Raw genomic sequence first — 14,336 nt, forward strand, 5'->3', positions numbered from 1 at the left:
GTTTTCACTGAAAGAGGCACCAGGGGCCAGTCCTTCGATGTTTCCAGGGCAGCCCCCAGAGGCCAGATCTAAGTTCTCCATGGGCTGGATATCCGCCCCCCAGGCCTTAGATGATCAGAAATTCCATATAGGTTAATAAATATATAAGATTCCTTTTCTGAGCAAGTTTTTCTCCATTGCATTCAACCAGCATGCTGCCAAAATTATGTAATCATTCCTAAATTTAGGTGGACTTTCTCTTTGGCTAGGTTTAACCCTTTCTTGTCACTCATCAACAAAGCAAGTTTCTATGCTCACATGGAACAGCTCCACTCTATAGAAGTCAACAGCCTCAACATGGAGCAGCTATACCTAAAGATAAATAAACAGTGTGTAATTGTTATAATGGGTACAAATACCTTAATATTGGGATGCAGGCGCATTAGAGTCCTCTTGGTATATTCACTGTTGATACCCAGAGCGAGTTCTACTTCTTTGTAGAGTATTACAAAGATTCTCACTCCTTGTTGCTGTCAGAAGAAAAAAATACCAGTCATATTTGATGCATGCAGAACCAACTAAAAGCTTAGCCCCGGGGTTGGCAATCCGCAGCTCTGGAGCCGCACATGGCTCTTTCATCCCTCTGCTGCGGCTCCCTGTCACTGGTCGGCTCCACAATTGATAGGGCTTTTGGTTAGGACAGGTAGAGAAAAAAGGATGCCATGCTAGTAGTAGACTATATGGTAGGGAAACCAGACTTCCAGTCGGCTCCAGAATTGAACAGGGAGGGGGGCGATAATCCTGACAAGTCTGTCTTCTGATAAATGGATGTTTTGTGAACAGACCAGCAATCCTTCCTGCAGCAGGCATTTATGAGTGTGGCCAGGATGAGGTGTCAAAATTCCAGATGAGCTCACTAAATATTCCAAAACACGGCTCTGCTCCTGCTCTTGCTATGTTCCTTTGATACTGGTAAACATTATCCTAATCTAAAATAACCATGAAACTTAGTAACCTGTGCATGGTTTTTTTAAAAAAAACAGCTAAATTCAAAATTAAAACTAAAAAAAAAAAACCCACCCAGCGTAAAATCTGGAAGCCCAGCAATCCAAGAGACTTCAATTGTGACATGACCTTTTCTCCCTTTCTCACAATAAAATTACTGTTATGTGTTAGAATATTCATGACTGGGAGAGACATGATAACAAGGTCAGCCAATGAATAGGCATAGCAACAAGGTCAGCCAATGGGAGCTGAAACAGCTAGGGGCCAGGGCATGATTTAGCCTGCAACCTTCTGAGTCTGTGCAAAGAATTGAAATAGAAACTTAAGACTCTGTCTGCTCTGAACTCTGAAATGAAACTAACTGTTCTTTTCTACTTGTGTTCTGCTTGTAACTTCTACCACGTTGAAAGAGCCAAGGTGGCGCAGTGGTTAAATGCAGCACTGCAGGCTACTGCTAGATCAGCAGTTCAGCGGTTCAAATCTCACCGGCTCAGGGTTGACTCAGCCTTCCATCCTTCCGAGGTGGGTAAAATGAGGACCCAGAGTGTTGGGGGCAATATGCTGACTCTCTGTAAACCGCTTAGAGAGGGCTGAAAGCCCTATGAAGCGGTATATAAGTCTACTGCTATTGCTATCTACTATTGGTATTGTACATTTATTCATTTGTTATTATGTATATAAAGAAGTTAATGGATCCAGTTGAATCTGTGTGTGCTTTCTCGATTTGATTTTTCTGCAACAAACTCTGACATTCTGCTTGCCAGAAGTGTATCAATGATTTGGTCGTCTTCCCAAGGTGATATTCTAGGATGGGATCATGCTTGCCCCAAAGGGAATAATTCTTTCCGACCTACAAGAACTCAAAACATACCTTGTCCACATTGGCAAAAGTATTTTATAAAGACGACAGAAAGCTTCCATTAAAGTAATCAGTCACCTCAAGCTCAATAACAAGGCACATGTTAAGCCCTCTTCTAATTAGACCTATATTCTTGGAGAAGATCAATGCTTTTCATTAGCAATTTAATGAGTATCCATTTCGAACGCAGACAAATAGAATATATCACATCACACAGTGAGTGAGATCATCTCTCTGGAAAGTCAATTTATACTGTTTCTACTCATGCCACTGATGGAACAGGCCAAAAGAGAGGATTACACACAGGATGCAGATAGCATTTAGACCTAAATTCCCTTCAGTTGCATCAAGAATTTCTTGAGTGCAGATGCCTTCAAAGGGAACAAGGGAAAACGCTTGAGAATTGAACAGTATTGCTGGAATCACCTACAATCAAGGTGAGGTTTAGGAAGGAGGAATTTCCTATTCCTGACAACATTCAGGGGTTTGGCACAGAGGTCAAGGAAGCAATGAAAATGAAATAAGAGGTCATGTAAAAGGGAGATGGACCTAAATAAGAACAGTCCACTTAAGCAAACTTCTCTCTACTTCGGTCCAGGAAATGTAATGAAGCTTAAGCAATCAGCACTGGGGCTGTAATATAAAAGCATCTACAGATAAATATTTCACTGTTACAGGTAGTTCTTGGATAAAGGAAGGGAGGGAGGGAGGGAAGAAAAGAGGGAAGGAGGGGAAGGGGTTATTATTCAGGCAAATGCTGAGTTCATATAACAAAATGTTAGTTTATGCTTCATTTTTTATCAAAGTCTAAACAACTGAGTTATATAAATAATGGTTATGTTAACCACAGATTAGGATGGAACCCAAAGATAAGCTTAAACATACAATATTCCCCTCTGTGTATTTATATAATTTTGTATGTGTATAAACACACACACACACACACACACACAGAGCTAACCCAATTTTCTCCACTAATACACAAATGCATAAGCAGACAACATATTCCTAAGAAAAACATGGGCAAAACCTCTATGGCATCTGATTTACCATCTGAACACTGGCAGAAAAGAACAGAAGGAAACAAATCTGGAACTTACCATGTAAGCCATAATTACTGTAACTGATTACCAGACTGACACTGGCTTTTCTTATAAGTTTAGCATACTAGTGTGAGTCATTGTCCAAACAGCCTAGAATACTGCATTAACACAGGCCATAATGTAAGTTTATGGTGCAGCTCAAAAACCGTATTAACCATCGTTCTGATATCTGCAACCCAAGACACAATATTTGTTTATTGTGCAAAGGCTATCCACTACATCTTCACTTAACTTATCTAAGAGTGTTGAGTGAACACAGGTAGTCCATCATGAATGCAGCCCATACTTTTGAGTCCCTGCCTGAAAAATGAGAGATATCTCTATTCTATTATCTTTCGCAGCTTTGTAAGGCTTGAAAAATACGGCACACTTACAGCCTTCCGTCTCAAAATGCAGTCCAATCTCCAGCGATTCCCTTCCACCACAGGTCGCTTCATAAATATTTCAGGGCTCAGCCTGTAAAAAAAGGTAGAAGGGGAAGTAAGTTTGTCTGAAAAATACACTAGTGAACTTTTTTCAGTGGAACTGTTGTCCACTTTACTACACTTTCTCAAATGAACATAAGCAGATGCCCCAATCCATGCAGTTAAATGAGAGAGTCCACCAGCAAAGAAGATCATGATTACTTTCTAAGGTAAAGGTAAAGGTTCCCCTCGCACATATATGTTAGTCGTTCCTGACTCTAGGGGGCGGTGTTCATCCCTGTTTCAAAGCTGAAGAGCCAGCGCTGTCCGAAGACATCTCTGTGGTCATGTGGCTGGCATGACTAAATGCTGAAGGCATACAGAACACTGTTACCTTCCCACCAAAGGTGGTTCCTATTTTTCTACTTGAATTTTTACATGCTTTCGAACTGCTAGGTTAGCAGAAGCTGAGACAAGTAACAGGAGCTCATTCCATTACACGGCACTAGGGATTCGAACTGCCAAACTGCTGACCTTTCTGATCGACAAGCGCAGCGTCTTAGCCACCGCATCCCCAATTTCTTTCTATTACAATATAAAACAGCAATGCCTCCTTAAGACTGAAAGTTGCTGTGCCTCCCAATATTTCTATAACCATTCTGAAATCTTTCTGTTGCCTAGGTTTTAGAGGATCTTTGTCTTACAGATTTTATTTCTCATTCTATTTTTTAAAATAATATTTGGGAGGAAAAATACAAAGAACTTAAATTTGGAGATAGACACTGATTTATTCTTCTTTTTTTCTCAAACCGGAGGGGGTAGAAAAACATCCTCTCTCATGGCTGCCTATAAAGTCACAATACAAACAGCACATGAAATGGCACTAAGCCTGTATGCTAAGGAAAAATTAAACCATTTCCTCAGGCGTCTTGGTGTCAGCAAGCTAGGGAAATGACATAATTCCTAAACAGTAAAGGAGGGTGTCTATGTTTTGTGTAAAAGCAATGAGCTGCCACAGTGCATTTTTATTACAATTTTTCAAATAATAATTACAATTAGGAAAATCTGAAGGCCCGCTCTGGATGGCCACTCTGGAATTATGATAGTCAACTGATGTGCCACATGGAATCAATTCAACAGGTTTAAGAACATAAGGGGCACCATCTTCACATTGTAGGTATTTTTCCACATATGTCATTACTGCTGGTAGTCTCAAAATATTAAGGACATTACATGGATATGTCTTCCACTGGATAAATACACCAAACCAGCACTCAACCCAAAATTTGTTCCTCCTCCACATTCATGCTGTTTTCATGTAAAGGTTACAAAATAAAGTGAGGTGTTGCTATGAGGGGATAGCTGAAAAGGTTCCATGGTGCCATTCCTTTATTCAATACTACTACTACTGCTACTATTACTATTACTACTGTTTTTCCCTGAAAATAAGACTGGGTCTTATATTAATTTTTGATCAAAAGACTCATTAGGCCTTAGTTTCTGGTTAGGTCTTATTTCCAGGGAAATATGGTACTAAGTGCATCCGTCTGGCTGACGAAGTTAACTGGAGCTTATTTTTTGGATAGGGCTTATATTACAAGCATCCTGAAAAAAACCATGTTAGGGGTTATTTTCTGGTTAGGTATTACTTTTTTTGGAAACATGGTAAATAATAATAATAATAATAATAATAATAATGTTATTATTATTGGAATTGTATAATAATAATAATAATAAGTCTCAATTACCATATTTTTCGGAGTATAAGGCACACCAAAATTTATTTATTTTTTATAAAAAAGTTTTTTATTTTTAAACAAACATAAATAGACAAAAACTTATAACATAAAAACATCTTTCATTACGTACAGTGTGTCGGTTGGTTACAAGGTTTTTGTCCATCCTTTCCATAGTCATCACTTAAACTTTATACAAAGTCACATATTGTCAATCAAATATGTTTATATATATTGTTATTGTCAAAAAAGGGCATGCATAGCCTTTAGGAGGCTTATAGAGTGCTCCTGGGGACTGGGGCAAAATTGAGCAAAAAATGGCCCTCTTCGTGTTGGAAGGTAGAACCCATTTCTGCCCTCTCCAGCCGCCAGGAACACTCTGGAAGCCTCCTAAAGGCTATGCACAGCCATTTTGGTGAAGGGGCGGGGTTTCAGGAAGCAAAAAAATGCTGTATTCAGTGTATAAGATGCACCCAGATTTTCACCCTCTTTTTTGAGGGAAAAAGGTGCATCTTAGATACAGTATCTATAACTAACTAGGAAAAAAAGGACACAGTCATAGTGGTAATCCAAGTAAAATCAATTCTTCATCACAAAATATCATTGAAAAAAACCATTTTTGATTTGATTTATTGCATTTCTATGCTGCCCTATTCCCAGAGGGACTCAGGGCTGCTCACAAACCAAAGTAAGGGGGGGGGGAATACAAACAGGAGGAAAAACAACAGACATACAACTACAACAATTTAAAAACACTCAACAACCACACAATTCGAAGGGGGGCGGGGAACTCGTCACCCCCAGGCCTGTCAGAACAGCCATTTTTATACTAGGGATCATTAGGAAAGGGACCAAAAAAACAACAACACTTCCAAAACTGTAATGCCCTTAACATTATAAATCTGTAAGCCTCCTAAAGGCTATCCATGACCATTTTGGTGAAGGGGTGGAGTTTCAAGAAGCAAAAAATGCTGTATTCAGTATATAAGACGCACCCAGATTTTCAGCCTCTTTTTGCGGGGAAAAAGATGCATTTTATACTCCGAAAAATACAGTATCTATAACTAACCAGGAAAAAAAGGACACAGTCATAGTGGGTAGTCCAAGTAAAATCAATTCTTCATTGCAAAATATCATTGAAAAAGATAATTTTTATGCTAGGAATCATTAGGAAAGGGACCAAAACAACAACAACACCTGCCAATATTGTAATGCCCTTAACATTATAAATCTGTGGAATTCTATATATAATCCTAGGTCACCATATTTGGAAAAATGTATGGAGAAAAGGCAATCAGAATGATCTGGAGGCATCAGTATGCTACCTATGGGAAAAGATTAGGACATCTGGTCTTGTAAACTTTAAAAAAAAGTAAGCAATTGAGGAGATTGAGGGTTAGGAGAAAATGGAAGAGGGGAAGTTTCCCCCTTTTTCAAAAGCTCTAGGAACAGAAATCATCCCAAAAAGTGATTGATGAGAATTTTAGAGTAGGCAAAAACACATTAATGAGTGACATTCATCACTATGTGACATGATGGCAACAGGCCTACGACATGGCCAACTTGCCACAGCCAACTTGCCATGGCCAACTCACTACAGGACAGGAGTTACACTAATATCAAATAAAAATGGAGCAGAAGCATTAAAGAAAGATTGCCAAAAGATAATAATTGGTTGTTCAATTATTTGAACATTCTTTTTGTGACTCGGGTCTCTTAACTTACAAGTAGTCCTCGACTTATGACCACAATTGTACCCAAAATTTATGTTGTTAAGTGAGACATTTGTTGTGAGTTTTGCCTTATTTTATGACCTTCCTTACCCCAGTTGTTAAGTGAATGACTGCAGCTGATAATTTACTAACCCTGTTGTTAAGTGAATCTGGCTTCCCCGTTGACTTTGCTTGTCAGAAGGACGCAAAAGGTGATTCCATGAGCCCGTGGGCACAGCCACGGTCATAAGTATGGACCGGTTGCCAAGCATCCGTATTTTGATCACACGGTCATGGGGAATGCTACAAAGGTTGTAACTGTGAAAAATGATAAGTCACTTCTTTCAGTGCCGTTGTAACTTTGAACGGTCGCTAAATGAACTATTGTAAGGCGAGGACTACCTGCACATTTGCTAAATGTTATAAAAGGGCCGGTAAGACACTTTCAATCTTTATTTTTCCCCCCGTGCAAAAGAAGCAAGTTGAAAAGGAATCAGTACATTAAAGTAATTTCTGTTAGATTAAAAGTTTTCGTTGGTTCGTCTTTTGTTTCCTTAGCCAAGTATCCTGAAAAGACCTTTGCAGCAAAGGCTCTCTTATTCTCTGCCTCTTCCTCTGAGATGTTGCCAAACCATCTGGTCCCGCTGTTAAGTTTCCATGTGAAAGGACCCTAACAGTGCCACGTTATAATTAAATATTCTAGAAAGTACCTTAAGAGGCTAGAAGGAGGCTGAGCAGGAAGGGTGGAATCTGATCATGTCAGTTAAATACTAACCACCAATCTGTGATGAAAATCTCTTCCTTGGCAGCTTCCATGGCATTTGCTACGTCTTCAAAGTACCCCTTGGCATTGACATACCTAGAAGGAATGACAAGATTACACAAACAGGCAGGATTGGAAATCCGGAAGCGAAAGGTATCAATACACAGGACTTTCTGTTTTATTATTTTTTTGTTGGAAGAAGCAACAAAAAGGAGGAAATGCAAAAAAATAATAATAATGAAAGAAGTGAAAATGATTAGGGGACTAGAACATCTTCCTAGTTAGGAAAGATTCAAGCAATAAGTGTAGGAAAGATTCAAGCAATAAGTGTAGGACTTTTTAAAGAAAAGATTGTAGTAATAACTGTAGGAGTTTTTTTTTTTACCCTACAGCTATAAAGATGTGTTGAAAAACAAACATAATGGAGATATGTGAAACCAGGCATGGTGTAGAAAATGTGGAAAGGATTTTTCTCTCTCTCTCTGGCTCTCATTTCACAGTCTTTAACCTTGGGTTCATCCACTGAAACTAAATGCTAAAGAAATTCAAAGGCAAAGGCAGGATTGCTTTATCCATAGATAGCAATACTGGGGGAAATTGCTGCCATTAAACATGACAATGGCTAGCAGTTTTGGTGTTTTAAAAAGGGATTTGTACAATTCAAGGAAAATAGGGTTGGGCGGCTACATATGATCACTGAATCCCAGCAGAATATTTAAACAGCAATTGCCGAAGACCGACAGTATAACGGGCAAAATATTTAGACATTATCTACTGGAGACCAACAGTAGAAGAGGGCCAATGATCTTGAACACACATTTGAGTTTTGTGACTACACCTATGCTGCTATTCTAATCCGGGATCTGGTACAGTTATTATGTTTTTAATGGGGTGTGATAAACAAATCAAAGATTAACCAATCATCATCATCTCCTTTTACTGACCCCATAATCCCTTGCAGGGTGAAGTCTGGGCAACTGAAAGGAGTTGAGTGTTTACTGGCCAGATGCCCTTCCTGTCACCAATGTGGAGGTTTGTTTTCCAAATATATGTTCTCAGTGTGCCCAGAGAAAGAAATATCTGCCTCTGTCTAAGATTGAACTCACCTTTAGGCCACTGCACCACTCAAGTCAATGGTTAGCCAATGTTGTAATATAAATCAGAAAAACAATCCTCATAGCTATTATTTATTTATTTTATTTATTAAATTCAGACACCACCCCAAGTTAAAAGTCAGTGGGAACAGCCTCAAGTCACCAGACTCTCTCAAGATTGCACGCTGCTCTTTAATCCTCTGACACCAATTGGCAGAGCCAGGTTTTCAAACTCTTCCGGAAGGTCAGAGTGCAGGGGCCAACCTCACCTGATGGGGCAAGAGGTTACATACTGAGGGGGCAAAGGCAGAGAAAACTTTTCTTTTGTCTGACAAAACAAAAGTACCCTGTAATGCTGACTTTATCGTCCTATGGAGATATCAGTCCTTCAGGTACAACTCATCCACATTCATGAGCTTCCTGAAGTCAACAGATGTTCCTTGGATAACTGTTGCTACACAAGTACAGAAATATTGCTGGCTTAGATATGAGCTCCTTCTGCCTCTACTTCTCCCCCTCCCTAAAACCCTGGCAATGTTTTTGCATTATGGGAAGAATCACCACAAGTGATTCATCACTAACATAGCCATCTGCATGCATATGTCCGCCTGTCCGCCCATCCATCCATCCATCCATCCATCCATCCATCCATCCATCCATCGTAAAGTATGACATGTGCATCATAATAAGAATTTGCAAACCATGCGACTTATGTATTTGGAACAGATACCATGATGTTCTGATCCCCCCCCCACCCTCCGTATGCCGAGGCACTCCAAGGCAAGATTACTGCTAGACAATTTATTCACAGTAAATTAACACACTGACAAGACCTGGGCAGCAATCCAGACTTCCAAGATAAGAAATATACCCGAGAGCTTCTCCAGCGTTGGTATAATTAGTTGAATCCTGCAAACAGGCTCCTCCCAAAGTCTCTCCTTATATACTCTCTTGGGAGGAGCCTAATTACAACCACCTGGGTCCAATTATCTTCTGTATCTGCGTAGTTGCTCTTGGCGTTTATCTGCCTGCCTTTGCCTGGCATCCGGGACCAACTCTCTTAGCTCCTCCCCACTGCTCCAAGGCCTGACATCATGGGCACACTCCCTTTGGTTTTCACTGCTGCTCCATGCTTCAGGCGCCTCCTGGTGGCCAACTAGCCTCTCTGGTCCCTGCTCAGAGTCGGAACCCTGTCCAGGGTCCTTCACATCTTCCAGAGCCGACTCATAGGGCCCCTTGCTATCGGAGTCTGTTTGCAGCTCCAACAGCTCCTGCTGGGCCACAACACCATGATATAAATACATAATTGCATCATTAGTGTGATGCACTAATGATGCAATCCCGGACCCCAGTGCAACCGGTACGCTGCAATGGGGCCTGGTGACCACCATGTGCACGCACACATGCGTACTTACTGCCCGTGACATTCCAGCTGCTCGGCGGTGTGTCGCACAGGCGCCGTACACTCCATGCGCGTGCACGAAAGCCCCAATCGACTCAAATACAAGTGAGGAGGGTGGGTGGGCTCTCCCACCACTGCTACAGACTAGCCTTTCTCAACCGTGACAGCTTTAACAAGTGTGGACTTCAACATTCAGAAATCCCCAGCCAGTGCTGACTGGGGTAATTCTGAGAGTTGAAGTCCACACCTCTTAACAGTGGCTAAAGTTGGGACACACTACTACAGATACATATGCTATCAGCAGCTATGAGACAATGGAACGTCTTCTCTTACCACTTGGCTAATGTGTTCTCCTGGATGGCTGCGTAGGAACCAAATCTGTGATGTTTGAGGAAGTTCTTGCCATTTTTCTGGACGAATTCTTCTATTCCTTGGCCCCACCAGAGAGCATGCCTGTAGCTGTTGCACTTCAAAATCAGTGACCTGGACAGGGAACAAACATTTAGCTTTATCACTTCTTCACTAGTACATAATCACCATTTGCCATAAGCAACCAGCAGAAAACTTGCAATTTGGAGCACGTTGAATCAGAGTGCTCAACACTGAAGAGGGAGATGACCATGTGGTTCTATATTTTGCTGTGGCCTAGAGGGGGAGCTCTCGCATCACAATCAGGAGGTTGTGAGTTCGATCCTAGGAAGAGGCGGATGTAGGGTTTTCTGCCTCTGCTTTGGACTAGATGACCTGCAAGGTCCCTCCCAACTCTTTTAATCTGTTATCTGTTAACTTCTTACCTGGAAAGATTATCAATTCGTAATCCATATTTAGTTTCTGTCTCCTTCTTGCCAATCTTTATGCTGAATTCTTTATCAACCAGGAGGACAAAAGAAACGGCTCCACTGTCTGGCTTCATGTACAATAAGAAAGAGTCTTTTACCACTAACCACCTAGAGAAGAAATACAAGTAGAAAAAAAACCAGTAGATGAAATTGATAACTTAATCATATTAACATTTAAAGCATCTCAACCATGTTTGCTATAATCCCAACAATACTTTTTTTTCCAGCCTGTTCCTAAAGCAACCCAATTAGCCTGCTGCGTACTACTCCCCTCCCCTGGTATCACATTTTTGGTGAACTGCTTTACTTTTAACATAATCCATTCTGAACAAGCTAAAGCATAATTACAGTTATTCCTCTTCTGAAGAGAATGCAGGTAGGCAATTTCCAGACTCAGTTCACTGAGGTGTATCAACAGCGGTTAAGTATGGTTAAAACCCTCCCAATTTAGAGTTTTTAAGTAACCAATGAATCACCTAAATCAGCTTTGTCTAACCTGACCCTTAAGAGTTACTTATATTTATGTACTCGATTCCCACAAAGTTCAACTTACTTTTAGGTTACAACTGATACACTGATTTCCATTTAACAAAAAAACAAAACAAAACTAAGATCTACATAGTAAGCCAGGATATTGTTGCCTAAGTTATACTGTATGCCTAGGCTATATGTGCAGCATAACGCCACGTTAAGACCCTAACTCTGTGATGGCAAACCTATGGCACGCATGCCCGAAGTGGCACACGGAGCCATGTCACCTCACACACACGTGTCGACCATTCCTCTTCCAGGTTTCTGGCACGCATGCACACACGATGATCAGCTGGCTTTGTGCATGCAGCAGTGTTGGAAACGGGAAGAGCTGGTCTTCTGTTTTCTGGCATGAGAATGCCCCCTGGGCAGCTCTTCTTCTGGATCATGGCCCAGACAAGCGCAAGCTTTTTGGGACTTGGTGCCGAAAAGGTTTGCCATCACTGCCCTAACCCCTCAAATTTCTAATTAGATATACTCTCAAATATAAGTTAATTATATATTTTAAAAATGCATTCACAACCTACCAATTTTGGTTAGTTGCATTCTCATACAAACCAGTAATTTGGGTTCATTCATATTCTTATTTGATTGTGGCTTAATGTATTGTTTAGCTAGTTCCTTATTTTAGGGTACAATAGTCTCTTTTTTGTTTGTTTGCCTTCAAGTTATTGTTGAGTCCTGACGATTGCCTAGGGAAGTCCCCAGCAGTTTTCTTGGTAAGATTTTGGAAGTGGTTTGCTGTTGCCTTTTTCCTAGGGTTTGAGACTGTGACTGGCCCAAGGTCACCCAGCTGCCTTTGGGTCTAATATGGGACTAGAATTCATTGTTTCTAGCCTGATACCTTAATCATTACACCAAACTGGCTCTTGTAAAGCAGAAACCCAGAGAATGAGTTAATTCAGCACCAGGGTCTATACTTCTCCTTTTTGCGTGGGAGTCAGATGAGTCACTTGGGCTGGTCATTGCTTCTACGTGCTAATTATCATCTCCCAGAAAACCCTTCATTGCATCCCCTGTTACTAACTTCGCTGCAAGAACTAGGTGTGTCCAAGAAACCATATGGCTCAAACGCAAAGAAAAACAACCGGCTAGTTGGATAGCCCCATAACAGTCTGAGCTGGAAGTATGAAGTGGAAGCCTGACCTGAGATGACATTTTTATGAATGTATTCTTCACTGTGCTAAGATATAGCAATTTTATAAAAGAGACAGCTTCTAGCCCTGAATTAAAGGTCTTATTCCATTAAGGGTAATCCAATTCCAAGTTACAAGGATGTAGCTTTGTAAACATGACTGACTTTTGTTACGTTTTCTAAAGCAAACCAGAACTGACATTCCAAATCTTAAAGATCAGGGATGTCCATACTTGGCAACTTGTGGATTTTAACTTCAATATGTTGGGTGGGGAATTCTGGGAATTGAAGCGAAGCTGTAATTCAAAAATTCATTTTTTTTTACTACCAGTTCTGTGGGCGTGGCGGGCATAGTGTGGCTTGGTGGGCGTGGCTGTGGAAGGATACTGTAAAATCTCCATTCCCTCCCGATCAGCTGGGACTCAGGAGACAGAGAATAGATGGGGTGAGGCCAGTCAGAGGTGGTATTCACTGGTTCTCCGAACTACTCACAATTTCCGCTACTGGTTCTCTAGAACTGGTTAGAACCTGCTGAATATCACCTCTGAATTGAAGTCCACAAGTCTTCAAGTTGACAAGGTTGGACACCCCTGGTTTAGCAGTACGTCCCCCGCCCCCTAAACAATGTGGAAGTCAGAATGTTGAACTGAACTGAATACTTTAGTGGCCAAGTCTGATTAAAGATACAAGGAATTTGCCTCTGGTACAGAAGCATTCAGTGTACTTGCAAATCAATGGAGAAAATAATAACAACTCAAAAAGTAAAGAAAAATGCCAAATTTATTCTGAGTGTGCTACAAGCCATAATACACATCTGCCTATCTCGGGTCCTCCATAGGTGGACAAAAGCGTTAAACCAAGCTCTACATCTGGCTGACTGTGTGACGAACCATAATACCAATAAAAAGGGGAAGGAAAGAAAATAATAAATGGAATAAATACTAATTCTAGTATTGCCACATTCTATGGGTTGATATATATGGTACATATTAAATAACGGTGATAATTAGGTGTTTCCGCCTTATACTTCTATGGTGCTATAGACTTTGTCATTATCCCAATTTAATGTGGGTTCTTTTTATGCCCCCTTTTAAAATTGGACTAAAGTTTTTATGCTTGTTCCTTCTGCTCTGCATTTGTGAATTTCTTGAAGGAACTCTATGTCTTTTTTTTCTATTGCTCTGATTTTGTAATTCAGAAATGACGTTTCCCCCACTAGCCAAGTGGAGTGGAATATTCCATTCTGACACTTTTCATATCCATGCAAGCCAGGTTGAAATTTTCCTAGGCAATAATTAGTTGCCAAGTTCTTCTGTGACTCACTGGATCGCCTGAGCCTTAATGCTGGAAGTGACTCAGAAAAGACACATTTGCCATGGTGCTCTGGTAACATAAACCACCATTCAGTCTAGGATTTGATTCAACAAAAATAGCATTCGATGTTTGTTTGGCCAGTGATTTCTGGCCTCCAATTTCTGGAGCACGTTGTTTGGAAACGCTTCCGCCCATCATTATAGACTCAACACTTTAAAAACTCAGCTGTTACTGTAAAGGTTGTTTATAAAAACACACCAACTTAATTCCATTGAAGTTTATAAAAAGGAGACTGCAACTTTAGCTTTGAAAAGGTGCATTGCTAAGCAACAGGCTGTACAGCAGCAAGAGAAAGAAAAAGTGTGCGCAAGTGCATGTACATGCACGCATACACATACGCACATACGCACACACACACAGAGGAGAGGGGGAGAGAGGGGGAGGGGAGAGAAAGAGGGAT

The 14,336-nt window shown here is 40.7% G+C and overlaps 1 protein-coding gene across 3 annotated transcripts in view; it reads right to left on the reverse strand.

Moving 5' to 3' along the window:
- The window catches only part of PLD1 (phospholipase D1), a 174,232-nt gene that overhangs the window by 44,298 nt on the left and 115,598 nt on the right, over positions 1-14,336 (reverse strand). For all 3 annotated transcript variants that reach the window (XM_032225037.1, XM_032225035.1, XM_032225036.1), the window contains exons 9-13: positions 10,852-11,004; positions 10,391-10,540; positions 7,574-7,657; positions 3,321-3,402; positions 399-509 (exon numbers count right to left, since the gene is read on the reverse strand). In XM_032225037.1, the coding sequence (XP_032080928.1) occupies positions 399-509; positions 3,321-3,402; positions 7,574-7,657; positions 10,391-10,540; positions 10,852-11,004 (580 nt within the window). The remainder of the gene's footprint in view (positions 1-398; positions 510-3,320; positions 3,403-7,573; positions 7,658-10,390; positions 10,541-10,851; positions 11,005-14,336) is intronic.

This window comes from Thamnophis elegans, chromosome 10 (assembly GCF_009769535.1).
Source record: "Thamnophis elegans isolate rThaEle1 chromosome 10, rThaEle1.pri, whole genome shotgun sequence".
NCBI classification, from domain to species: Eukaryota; Metazoa; Chordata; class Lepidosauria; order Squamata; family Colubridae; genus Thamnophis; species Thamnophis elegans.